Genomic DNA, 13,038 nt, shown 5'->3' with positions numbered 1-13,038 from the left:
TGCCTGTCTGCATACACGATGCACTGCCCCTTGCATGATCGGTGGAAGAGGCGAAAGGGTTGATTTCTCTCACGGGTCTCCTTGCCGCGGATGCAAGGTGGTTCAGAGACATGCATGCAGCACCTCGACACCACAACACTGCGAGACTACCACACGAACAACGGAGGACGACGAGTAGGATGGACAGAGGGATGACCGGGGTGAGGGGAGACAGGATAGTACCCTGCGGTTGTAAACTGTAGGTTGTAATCGAAATCGAAATCAAAATCGCTGTCATCATCATGAGGCGAAGGCTAGCTCTGTTCTCATATGGACTCAGGGTGTTGTAATGCAAGGCATCCGATTAGCAGGGCCGCCTGCGAGGACCCATATAAACACCATCCTCGGCTTCCTCTCCTCTTCTCTTCCTTTCCCGCTCTCCCATCATTCATATCTCTCTCTCCTCGACCGGACCACCACCCAACCACTACCAACAGCACACCAGCCCACAGCCATGGACCAACACGACAACATCCACACCGACTACCTTAAGGCCGACCCTCTCCTCTCGGACACCATCCAGCAGCAGACCCACATCACCCTCACCGAGAACCTCCCTGTGTCCTCCATCGACCCTGCCCTGATCCGTCGCGAACGCAGCTCCTCCGAGACCGTAGAAAAGCCCAAGACTGACTCCCTCGGCGCTGCAGGTATTGCACTACACCGCCTTCTTTCGTTTTTTTTTACGTCTTTGTTGCAATGCTTGGGGAACGTCGCCATGTGTGTTTGTGTGCAAAGGAGACTGTCTGCGGGAGCAAAGAGAACCCTGGCCAATTCGCGGTGCGATTGTCTCGTACTTTTTTAACGGGCATTGGGCTGGGAGGCCTGGGCTACTATCATTGTATCCTTGTGTTTCCTCGCCTTGGAATTGTTGGCTCTTTTTCCATATTTCTTATCGGTTGCAGAACTATCCCGCGGTTGTACAACACTTTCTTTTTCTTTTCCTACTGCAGTCCCGTCAATGGATCCGCTTATGTCACAATAAGTGGTGATGACGATACTTCTGATAGCAAAGATAAAAAAAAACTCCCCATCAGCCAACCAACTAAGAGATTCACATGGATATGAATGGATTCCCCTTTCAGTCGCGTGCAAAAAACCCCCCCTCCCCCGAAAAATAAGAACAGTGCTAATACTGTCTGTTTCCTCTGCTGTCCATCGCTGTTTAGGTCCCTATGGATACATGACCCCCCGTCTCAAGAGCCTCGTCCTCTGGGAGAAGCCCGCAGTCTCGGGCGCCGTACTCGCGTCCGCGCTCGGCCTGGTGCTCACCTGCCGCTGGGTCTCGCTCCTGAACGTCGTCTGCGCCCTCTTTGTCTTCGGTATCGCAGGCGCCTTTGTCTATGTCAACGGTCTGTTGGTCTTCAACCGTGTCACCAACAAGGCCAACACTCCTCGCCCATTAGAGTAAGCGCGAAGAAGATCTCGTCTTTTATTGGGACCCTGTTTTCCGTCATGTCTGTAAGCCTACCGTCTTTTACTCACCGAGCCCAACGTGTTGTAATCAAATTTTAGGAGGTATTACTCGCGCTCGGCAGAATTCTTGCACTTGGACTCGGACAACGTCCACCGCCGTGTCGACTATGTCACTGACAGTCTGAATGCCATCCTCACCGAGCTCGCCAAGGTTGTTTTGATTGAGAACAACAAACGCAGTCTGAAGGTACTTTATTCTATTCCTCGATAGGAGATATATACATGGCATGGCATGGTATGTTCTTTCTCTCTCGTTATGATCATTGTACTAAAACGATATACATTGTTCATGCGGTGTCATATTAGTTCATTGGTATCTTCTACGCTATCTGGACCCTCCGCAGCTGGTTCTCGACCACCACTCTCTTGTCCATGATCATTATTTCGCTCTTTGCGGCACCCCGCATTTACCTCGACAACCAGTCCTTGATTGATGCCAATGTCGCCAAGACCAACAACCTCGTTCAACAGCATGTCGGTAAAGGACGCCAGGTTGCTCAGGAGCAGTGGTCTTCCGTCTACACTAAGGCTGAGCAGTTCGCCAAGGACAAGGGACTCATGAAGAAGTCGGATAAGAAGCTCGAATAAGCAAGCATCTTAATCATCCTCTCGAAGGCAACCCCTCCATTTCCTTTTTTCTTGTATCTACTCATTTGGCTTGCGCCTGTTTATATTTCATTGTTATATAGTCTTTTTTTTTTTTTTGCAAGCAATAAACAATCTGTTAAAGTTCATTACCATGCATGCACGCATGCGCATCGCTGTTGCTACGCTATGCTTATTTGCGATGTTTATTTACAGCATACAAGGTATTATGCCCTTGCTTCCTCTCTACGCTCTGGTGGAAACACCGACACGCATGCCGACCTTGACGAGCATCTCAATTTGCTCCTTGGACGATCGCAGCAGATCCTCGTCAAAATGAATCGAGTTTGGCTCAAAGAGAACAACGACAGTGGAGCCACCAAAGGCAAAGTAGCCGTGCTCATCCATCCGCTCGACGGCTTGTCCGCCCTTAGTTGTCAATATGATCGAGCCGACCATCATAGCGCCGATCGCCACATATGCGACCGTGCCAAATTCCTTAGACTCGATTGTGGAGATCGTACGCTTGTTCTCGCCATAGACATCCAACTGGCTGCGGATAGCCATCGGGTTCACGGTGTAGTACTCTCCTACAATCTCTCTAGATTCTGAGAGAACGCCCTTGACGGGAATGTGATATCTATTGTTTAAGAATAGAACGAACATGATGCTCTGTTAGTGGAAGGGTTGAATGTGCTTATATATCAGCAAAAAGACCGGTGTTCCTTCCGATTAACTTGCCTATGGTAGTCCTGAGGTGCGAGACGGAAGATGGCCAGACTACCGCCCACGTACTTCTTGGCCAATTCTTCGTCCGCAAGCATCTTGGCAATTGTAAACTGCCGTCCCTTGATCCAGAACTTTTGTGCGTCCGAGATCGTCTGGAAGCATGTCATCCGGCAGTCGGCCACACTGACAGCAACTCGATCATCTCCCGGTGAGGCCAATGTGCGTGCACTGGCCTTGAGTTTGCGATAAAAGAACTCGTTAAAGTTCTTGAAGTTCTGGACAGGCTCCAGGACCTCCATCATCTGCGCTTCGAGATTATGGAACCGGATAAATGGCTCGATGTCGCGTTTCGACCGTGGATCATCAAACTTAAGACCCTGCTTCCTGGACATGTCCGCTAGAATCTTGCCTACGCCTATCTTGTTCGCATGACTCTTGTAGAGCAAACGGATTCCGAGGCGAACAAATGTTGGCATCTTTTCCTCCAACATGGCTCCCGTTGCACGGTCCTGGACAATAATGTTTGCGTTGCTCTGTTCATTAAAAAAAAAAAAGAAAAGAAAAGGTGAGAAGGGAAGGTCAGAAAAGTGGAGCGTCTCTGCAGTATTCGGACTAAAATATAGTCAAATCTGGCTCACTCCTTACCTTGCCAACGACATATCGGCCATAGCCCAGACTCTTGACTACTTTGGTGATCCATTTGCGCTGAGCATTCGCCTCGGTCACAAAGTTACCTAGAATCAGCTTGTCCATGTTGAAGCCATCGTTGCCTGAGCAGACAGCAATATGAGTGATGACGTCCGTCTCCAATTTGTGGCCAAGGCCGGCATCGTGGCAGATAGGGCACGTCGATATGCGGATGACATGTTCCCCTTCTGAACTTTGCGGATCAAAATCGGCTTCTGTGGGCTCGACCATGTCTGCGGCCTGAGGACTCGACTCGCGTGGGGCCTGGCTGCGGGTGAGGTCCCGGTACAGTTCTGCGTCCTCCTGGTCCTCTTCCCCTCCCTCCTGATCATCCTTTGAGCTGGTATCCAAAGGATTGGTGGAACGGGACCGTCTAAACCACTTCTTCAGAGAGACCGGTTCTGGAGCAGGGGCCGTTGCACGATCGTCCAGCTTAACTTGTCGCTCCAGTCTTTCAAACAACTCGTCAAACGTCAACTCGTCCTTCTCTGGATTTTTGTTGAAAGGCGCAAAGAAGCTGTCGATGGTCTTGCTGGAGAGAGTCGAGCCAAGTCCCTCGAGCATCGTCTGAATTAGGACCTTACTGTAACGACCACGTTCGTTGTCAGCGTTGTAGGCCTTTGCGAGACTGAGCCAGAAGCGCCGTCTTAGGGTTGTATAGGGGACAAATTTTGCGCGAATGCATAGGTGCGGGTCCATTGTGGCAATCTTAATGTTACTATCAAGGACAATATTGAGATAATGTTCCCTCATATCTGGATCTGCACCGTCGGCCAAGGGATCTGACGGGTAAACCGGGGCTTCTTCTTGTTCATTAGCCGCCTGGATAAGGCTGTTGATAGGCAGTATGGCAGCGCCGACATGGTCGTTTCCACTGAATTTATCCCAGTCGTGCAGAGAGAACTTGACGCTAAAGTTCTCCTCGCCATGGTGGACTCTGAACATGAGCTTGGCATTCCACACAGGATTGAGACTGTGGCGTACCACCCTGGTTCGGAAGATGTACTTTCCAAAGGAGATGACGACGAAGGGGTCCATGTCAAAGCCCGTCCTAGTGACATTGCGTAGCCGCGGCAGATGGGCGGCGTTCACAATCTCCATAAAGACGATGCCGTGCAGGTCGTTAGTCGAGGATGTCGAAGTAGGTGAGGATTGGTCCTGGCGAGATGTGTTGTTTCCGAGTGAAGGGTCATTTTCGCTGACAGCCAAGGGGATGTCTGCCATGGAAATGGTCTTGTTGTCGGAGCTGCGGTACTGTCGCTGGCCTAGACCCAGCTGATTCCGTCCGCTCAAGAGCGTGGTCCAGATTTTCTGGCACTCTTTTCGCGAGTCTCCATAGATAGGTGATAGGGCAGAGTCTAGGAATCCAAACTTGACCTCGACTATCCAGGGCGAAGTGATATCAAATCAGATGCACGTAGATAGTCAATCCGCCGTTGCACAAAAAGACGATAAGGCAAGGCAGTGTAGAAGGGCGAACATACCTTCGCCGCTGACCTTCGACGACTTTCCTGGGAGGGTAGTAAGCTGGAACCACTTGGACTAGGCAATAGGCAATGGAGCGCGTCCAAAAGACGTTAGACCAACGCAGGGAAAAGCAAGGGAAGGGTGGCTATAATGCTGGTGCGATCTAGCAATGATGACGTCCGTCCATGGGTAGACTAGCACAGCCTTTGTCGCATCAGTCCGCTTGCTGACTGTCATGGTTGGCAGACAGCCAGCGGGCTCCTCTTTTTTTTTTTTTTTTTTTTTTTTTTCGGACCATCGTCGTCCCGTAGCATGGAGCAACACCGAACACCGCCATTGACACCCCACACAACAACACATATCCTCTGTGATTCTTGGTCAATCATTTTTTGTTTGTTTGTTTGTGTATTCACCCGAGTAAGGGGAGGCGGTAATAAAGAGAGAGATGGACAGCATTGCATTGCGAGTTCATCAGGCCGTATTAATGCGCGCAATATCACATAATTGTTACCTGGTTGTCTGGGTCATCAAAGTGCTTTGGGATAGCATCAGACCAGATCGAGGATTCGTCAAAGGGGATGCTGACGGTGCCCATGAAGTCGTCCTTGCTAATCCAGTCCTTGTCCCAAAACATGAGGGTGACCTGGTCCGGTACCGATTGGGTCTCGAGCTCGAAGTCAAAGTGGGCATTCCAAACTGGATTCAGGCTCTTAGGAACGAACTTTGTGGTGAAGTTGTGGCCACCGATCGAGACCTTGACATACGGGTCCGAGAAGCCATTCTACGGGAGACGAATAAATATATTTAGTAATGAGCGCCCAAATGTACACTTCTCAACAACCACACATCCGTTGAGGATGCCTTCCATATGTACCAGATCCTTGACGGCCAGGTTCGTTGCTCTTGAGATTTGGAGTCTCATGCGGGTAGAGACCTCCTCCGGCGCCGGTTGGCCCATGGGGGTTACCTCTGTGCCTGCAGCGCCTGAGTGCGGGGCGATAGCGGCAGACATCATCGGAGGGGATGTTATTGTTGCAATTGTTCTTTGTCAAGGATGTGTACGAGGACACAAGAGGAGTAGAAACAGAGTAAAGCAAAGTAAAGTAAGGTAGAGTTGTCGTTGGAGCAGAGTCAAGCAGGTGGAAGAGGGGAATGAGATGCAAGGAGGAGGTGGTGGTGATGGCGGAGGCGGATGTACAACGAGGTGAGAAAAGGGAAAAAAGAGGCTGGATTAGGGGATTGAAGGGCATATTTATCCAAGGAAAGGCAAGGGACTGAGCAGAACAGAGGGGAGGAGAGCCCTCTTTTTGGCCATTGATGACATCCACCAGCATGCTTGTCTGCTGGACACTCTCACGCACGCTTTCTCGCGCACATTAGACTCGGCGGGCTGTGGCAGCGAACATAGACAAACTACCCCTCCTTTGGATGTGGGCCGTGCTCTTATTGCCAGATATATCCAGACTGGGTGCTGGCTACTTACGCCCCTTCACCTACGTCCTGTCGACGACATAATCTGTGTCCTCACCAAGGCCCTCTCCTCCTCCGACAACTGCATCTTCTCTCTCAGCAGCAGAGGCATCTGCAGTCGTGCACCACCACCATAATGAGAGCCATGGCTATCATCATCTCCCACTCTGTCCATCCCCAGCGCAAGGGCCAGCTGCTGCATTTGTTCGCTGCTCAGCCCAAGTGTCTGCAATTGCTCTCTTGCAGGAACACCATCGTCATCACTGCAATCCTCCCCTGCACGCCCATGACTCTCGCACAACATTTCGTCCAGAAACTGGGCTGTTTCCTCAAACCATCCCACCTCCTGCGACGCCATTTCTCTCTCCTCTCTCTCGATCACACATCGAGCACACCCTTTAAGTGTCTTCTTCCTGGGCTGTTCCCCTTGCTCTTGTCCTTGTCCGCTCTGGCGTAATTGCTCTGACATTCGATCATCAATCCCCTCAGTCCTACGCCTGCGCCCCTCGGACCTGTAGCGTCCAAGAGTCCTCATCATCTCAAACCGCGTCCGGGCGGCCTTGGGTGCATGCGGCGATCGCTCATGCCATGCTACCATCCAGCGGTGGTATAGCACACGCTCCTTGTCCTCTAAAGACAAGGCCAGAAACTGCCCAGCCTTAGGGTCATGTCTGGTCAAACAAAGGCGCATGTCGTATGCTAAACCACGCCACGGCCCTGACCTGTCTGCCTCCTGTTCTAGATCAACAACCGCTCTTTTAGGTCCATCATCCTGTCCTCCAAATTCTGTCGAACAAAACACGTCTGGAAGAGTCAGCAGATGAACAAGCGGATATGAGGACGACCGAGCCCTAGTCTGAAACATGTTGGAGCTTCTTGGTACCGATCCTTCAAGCAGACCAGCTGCAGTTTTGATAGGGAAAAGCGTCTTCCACCTCGACACACCCACGATACTGGGTATTCTATGTCCAGCATGGCTCATAGCTATGTCCTTGTCTGCTATAGTAGGGTCTCGGATCTCAGCCTGGACAAGGACATCGTCTAGCGAAAAATCCATCGGGCGCATCCAGCTACACTTCCGTTGAGTATCTATCTTGAGGGGCAAGATATGTGTCTTCAGAGTTGTGATGCTTTCCTGTGCTCTTGCCTTTGTTGTGGTCATTCGCTGCGAGGCATGACCGCTGCCAGATACCAGAAAAGAGTGCGAGTATTGGCGATTTTCGTCCATTCCGTCCTTGGGTCTCATCTGCTCAGTCTCGATGCGAGGCTCAGGTAGACAGTCGACGCTTATGATCGAGTCGTCGCTGTTTTTATTCGAGTCATCGTGGATCGTCAGAGGAGGATAGCGTGGCATAGGCGAAATGGCCTCTTTGAAAGCGTCCAAGAAAGAACGATTCAGAAACTCGTTCTCAAGTTTGCACAAACGTTCTTCCGCGGTCTCCTTAGGACGTGTCGGCTCCTTGGTGCATTCCCAGTCGACAGTGAACATTTCAGCGTTGGTCGGCAAAATAGTGGACAGACAGACTCGAGTGCGCTCGTGAATTTGTTGCTCCTCTTGCCCCTCCTCTTGCGAGATGTCCCGTGCTGTATCGCAGTCGAAAAGTGCCTCAAGGGCACTTCCACCCAAAAGGTCAAAGTTTTTCCATATGGAGGCCAATATCCTCACGAGTGATGACATGAGATGGTGCTGTTGAGTTCCATCGAGTCTTGGCCACATGTTTTTGAGAGTATTCTGCACAATTGGCGTGTAAGAATCCTCTGTAAAGGCCCGGACATGAGTAGCAATGTTTGGTAACGGTTCCTCTATGATAAAATCGGGGTCAGTGTGTGATTGGTCGCGAGGATCCTCGTTGATCGGGACAAGAGACGCGTCTGGGCTGAGGATTGACCAGGCCAGTATGGACGGTAAGTGCATAGCTGGTTCGCATCGTGGTTCTGTCGCTTCTTGATAGGGAGCGCTATCCAGCTGGAAATAATCATCCAACAGGCTTCCGTCCAAAGTGCTTCCTTCCAGAGCGCTTCCTGCCGGACTGTCAGCACGCGTACTGCCGTCGGACTCTGTAGCATTATCAATCTTACCACCTAGTGTCGCCAGAGCCAGAAATATGACGATCGTCAATAATAAGAAAGAAATACTCGCAGATGTTGCTCAACCATACAATCGTTGAACGCCTGTCTGATCACTTTGAAGCCTACCTTGAGCCACAGATGAAGTATCGCGGAAAGACATCTCTGGAAGCTGTAGCTTATGTCTGTCACACAGACTGTAATACGTGTCCACGTCAAGATTGTTCGAACGCAGAAAGTCACTCTCGGCATCCAGCAAAAGCAAATCTGTGGACTCGTCTTGCAGTGAGGTCTCTCCATATCCGCTTCGTGCTGATTCTTCGCGAGCAAGCACCCAACGTTGGAAGCGAGCCACAAGTAAGGAGGGCTTGAACTGCTCGCACGGCTCAGCACCACTCCCAGCAGTAGTATTTAGAAAAAGCGGGACATTGTCAGAATGTTTGTTGCCTGGTAATGGAACTCTCGGACCGGGTTCTAGCACGTTTTTGATGCAATTGACCGCTGAAAGTGCTCTCCAATGCCGCTCATAGCTGAAGCCGGGGGCTGATTGGAACTTGGAGAGAGGAACACATAGAGCTGGTTCAGTGCTTGTGCAGTCTGCCTGATCTTGATGCTGCCTCAGGGATACGAAGTCGGACATCCATGGATCTCGGTCCCTCAATCCTTTCAGGGCCCTGTCCATACCCTTGATCTTCTTCCTCGCATTCGCTATCAGCCTGATCTCCACGTTAAGCTCTCGTGATAGCATGGACCGTTGCCTGCTACTGTCTTCCGCCGCCAGCTCCATGTTACTTGCCAGATTGGCCTTTCCGATGCTGCGATAGAATGTTTGCAGAGACGTTCGCTGTTGGTCCATAACTTGCTCCATACGTAAACGCTCCCGTAGGATCTCTGTGTTCACGGTTCGTCTCTGCACTTCTGCCCTTGTGAAAAAGAGCTGTTGTTCCAGGGACCGGACATCATCCTGCAGTTTCCCTCGGGATTGCGGATGCCCTGTAAGCCCCATATGAAGGAGCTGTAGCGTGTTTTCTAAATGTATCCTGACGCTCGTGGCCAGGGGTTCGCTCTGAGAGGGTATGATGGGATCAAGACATGGAACGAGTCTGCCAGGATCGCCCGAGGAGTCGGCAATACTTCCTAAAACGCGTAGCTTGTCTGGCCAGGAAACCATGACACCTAAAACTGGATACACCGAACCCGGAGGCAAGATTGCCAGGTAGGCTGAGAGTGCTGATGGGTGCGCATATGGCTGGATCTGTAATGGAAGATACCCGCACAGCTTGAAAATTCCGTGAACAGCATCGATGGTGATCAACGGGGCTACCTGTGGTGATATGACACAGATCGGATAATCCGTTCCATCATGCGTGATGCCTGATGATAAACTGCTAAGCAACGAAGATGCCAAGGAGCTTTCCAACCATTGCTCGAGAAGATCTCGCGGTAAGTCCTTGGAAAGTGTGACCGCTGAAGCGCTAAGAGGAGACGGTTCTTGGATCAGATTGGTACCGACAGTGAAGGACATGGTCGGCATCTGACCAGCCGAGTACTGCTTCAAGCTGTGATCCCGGGCTACTTCTGTGCGGAAGAGGCGCTTTTGTTAGTGTTGATGCGACCACCTCTCTCTCTTTTTTTTTTTTTTTTATCAGCAATGATTGAGATCTACCTGGGAAGAGGCACTCCAACTCTGCATCCAGTCCATAGAGGCTTTGCTCAGTCGTAGACTCGCTTTGCATCGCCATCATGTCTATTGCAACCAAGCAGCGATATGTTACTGATCTGTGTCTCTTAGAGCACATACCGGACTACTCCATCGACGGGTATGAACAGCCGAACATCCTTACCTCGGATATAGCCTTCCAGCTCGTCCTGAGTGCTCTGTTGCTCCATGGCGCCTTATCCGCTGTTGCCTTGCTTATGCAAGAAAGATGGGTATGTCGAAGTTGTCGCGTGAAACGGAAGAAGGCTGAGTGGGTAGCTATGCAACATCCTTTTTCCTTTTTCATTAACGCAGTATGCTAACTACCTCCACGTGAGGACGCTATTTTTCTCTTTCCTATCCAGCCTCATTCAGCCAGGAAATAGGGATGTGCACCGCAGCGAACAGCACCACACACAGCACAACATGGACGGGCCGGATACCGTAGTCCCGGATATCAACCAATTAACCCATCTGAGAGTCAGGATAATGAGTACTTGGACCGAGCGTTGTGAGCCCTCGTAGATGCCCTGGCAGGCTACCCGACTGATGATGCTACACTCTGCTACTTCTGACCTTCCTAGCAACTATACATCAAGAGACTTCGCCTAGCTGAGATGGACATGCCTGACAAGGACGGTGATGTAACTAGGAATGATAGTCTCTTCGGCGACGGCATAAGTGGCAGCAATCATGAATATCATAATCCAGGACGATAAAAGCCGCCTGGCCTTTTAATTCAAGGCGAGCTAACTCGATGGTTGGGAGGCACGGCATCAGCATCGGCACCGACTTACATCACAAGGGCATCCGCACGTATACACCACCAAGTTGCACGAATACAGCTCCCAAGCCAAGAAAGAGAGGCTAAATCCTATGCTGGTGAAAGGAATGTCGATGTCCGCGATCATGAACTAGTTGACCATCGGTCGTGCAACGTTTTCTCGGCTTATGGAAGGCGGCGACAACTAACGAGACTCCAGGGACTATCTCATTACCTATGACGACTTCTACAACATTTTGTATATACTAACTTGCAAAAAAATGAGTAAGAACGTGGATTAGTTGTTTTGGCGCGACTTTGGATGGAAGGTCCTGAGAAGCAAAGCTATTTCACCTACTACGATCAAGATCGCTGCCTATATCAAGAATTTGCATCGCCGCGGCAGCTGAACGAGCTGAGGAAATGGGGAGGTGTGCTCCGTTTGATGACACATCATGCCTGTGGGCATGTTATTCCGCTCATTTTCTTTTGTCATGCTCGAAGCGGACAATCACTCATGCACTACGTATTCTTCCATCTCTTATCAAGCACGACATCTACGTGTTTCCTATTGTCGTGATAAATAGGGAGACAGGCTATCGTATTTCTGTTGCTTTCCTCTTGACAAAGAACCAACATTCAAGTGTTCCGGTGAGTTGACTTTATCAGCTAAAAGCAAAGGTGGATGCAAGATGCAATGACGAGTCTCAGCCGACTGTGGCTATTACCGATCGAGGACAAAATGAGATTAACGCCATTTGGATACATTGCTCAGTAAAGTTTCTACGCGTCAACAAAAACCTTAATCAAACTAAGCTTACTGTAATAAATTGCGTACCAATCACGAAGAGGGGCGAGAGGTGACTAAGACCTAGAGCCAGAGTCTAAGAACAAAGACTACAGAAGAGTTTCGAATAGAAGCAAGTTGGAGGACCACGGCCAGAAACGACAAGAGCTTCAGATACAAAGCACACTTACGATGAGACCCCTTAGAATGAGGCTCCGAAGAGGGGCCTTGTTCCTTCGCAGAACGGGAGATGCGACGACACACTCAGGTTAGGGATCAGCTTGGGCAATGGGACTGTGACTTGACAGCTGCGCATAGATCATCGGCCATCGAGGGGTACTGTTCTTGATCATCCGCGCTCGAAGGTTACAAGACCATAATCGTTACCTTTTCAACGCTTGCTACGTTCGATAAGCGGAGGGAAAGCGCATGGGCACGTTTGTATGAGGTCTTTGAGGAAATAGACCAGGAACCATTTCGTCCCGTCTTCCTCTGCCGTTTATTTACCAAGGAATGCTATGTACAAAATCCTACTGGTACATTTCTGATTTAACTCCTCAAATCATACGTGCAGCATACGCTCGATATGGCCGAACGAATGTCCTGAACCTATTCCGTACATCGCATCAAGGAAACGTTCAAGAGGGGCCCGTTACCCAAACAGAACGTCGAGATCGGTCATAACGCACCGGCAATCACGGATTTCGTACGGCTCAACCGCACGAACAGTAACCGCTATACCTTGGCACCGCTGTCAGGAATTGCCCAGACTTTCGTTCACTTTTAGGAAACAAACCTATATCTATCTTTTGGACATGCGCGATCCTAAATGATGAGCAAGTGAAGCCCCTCCAGCTGAAGGTCCACACTCATCTCACTGCATAGATATAACTTTCCATGATGAAACCGGGATTTTGTTGGCTCAACTTATTTCCAGAGTTGGAACAGGCGGTCCCCGAAAAGATGAAGGAGGGCACCAGAAGACGACCAAAACGTTCTCGATCTACCAGATATGAGTTCACCTCTCATCGACCTGAGAACCTACAACGAACGAGGATACATGCTTCGAGGATCAACTAGAATGGATAGATTCCGCTTACATCTCGGCGCACAAAGTGAAGGACCTACATGCAGCTCGTTACAGGAGGCTGCCCGAGAGCGTCCTCCCTCCACGTGCGACATCAACGCTTGGAGGAACCAGCTCTTACTTAAGGGAGGTTCACAACGCCATAAAGGCCAAGGAGAACGTCAGCCGGCTATGGGCGCAAA

At 50.4% G+C, this 13,038-nt stretch overlaps 5 protein-coding genes across 5 annotated transcripts; 2 read left to right on the top strand and 3 right to left on the bottom strand.

The window, feature by feature from the left end:
* The first annotated feature begins 221 nt into the window (after positions 1-221).
* BC939DRAFT_32638 (uncharacterized protein) lies at positions 222-937 on the top strand. Its single transcript, XM_051551553.1, has one exon. It carries the CDS (start codon positions 329-331, stop codon positions 842-844), a length of 516 nt encoding a protein of 171 aa, XP_051406776.1. The 5' UTR covers positions 222-328; the 3' UTR covers positions 845-937.
* Positions 669-2,220, top strand: BC939DRAFT_468038 (Reticulon-domain-containing protein). The gene is made up of 4 exons (XM_051557867.1): positions 669-1,128; positions 1,167-1,446; positions 1,555-1,702; positions 1,822-2,220. The coding sequence occupies exons 1-4, from the start codon at positions 1,098-1,100 to the stop codon at positions 2,101-2,103; spliced, it is 741 nt and encodes a 246-aa protein (XP_051406775.1). The 5' UTR covers positions 669-1,097; the 3' UTR covers positions 2,104-2,220.
* A 126-nt stretch (positions 2,221-2,346) lies between these two features.
* Positions 2,347-4,740, bottom strand: BC939DRAFT_485394 (phosphatidylserine decarboxylase-domain-containing protein; the record flags this gene model as incomplete). Its single annotated transcript, XM_051559309.1, has 3 exons — positions 2,347-2,740; positions 2,842-3,362; positions 3,475-4,740. The coding sequence occupies 3 exons, from the start codon at positions 4,738-4,740 to the stop codon at positions 2,347-2,349; spliced, it is 2,181 nt and encodes a 726-aa protein (XP_051406774.1).
* A 739-nt stretch (positions 4,741-5,479) lies between these two features.
* BC939DRAFT_403457 (uncharacterized protein) lies at positions 5,480-5,716 on the bottom strand (the record flags this gene model as incomplete). Its single annotated transcript, XM_051552743.1, has 1 exon — positions 5,480-5,716. A coding segment is annotated over one exon (237 nt), but the record flags the coding sequence as incomplete, so codon positions are not given.
* A 1,115-nt stretch (positions 5,717-6,831) lies between these two features.
* Positions 6,832-10,410, bottom strand: BC939DRAFT_481781 (uncharacterized protein; the record flags this gene model as incomplete). Its single annotated transcript, XM_051559058.1, has 6 exons — positions 6,832-6,915; positions 7,049-8,535; positions 8,650-9,096; positions 9,313-10,092; positions 10,187-10,267; positions 10,365-10,410. 6 exons carry the CDS (start codon positions 10,408-10,410, stop codon positions 6,832-6,834), a joined length of 2,925 nt encoding a protein of 974 aa, XP_051406772.1.
* Positions 10,411-13,038: the final 2,628 nt, after the last annotated feature.

The sequence above is a fragment of the Gamsiella multidivaricata genome (assembly GCF_025024155.1).
Source record: "Gamsiella multidivaricata strain RSA 2152 chromosome Unknown BC939scaffold_115, whole genome shotgun sequence".
NCBI lineage: Eukaryota > Fungi > Mortierellomycota > Mortierellomycetes > Mortierellales > Mortierellaceae > Gamsiella > Gamsiella multidivaricata.
The sequence above is the reverse complement of the archived record's forward strand: the minus strand, read 5'-3'. Positions and strand labels throughout refer to the sequence as shown.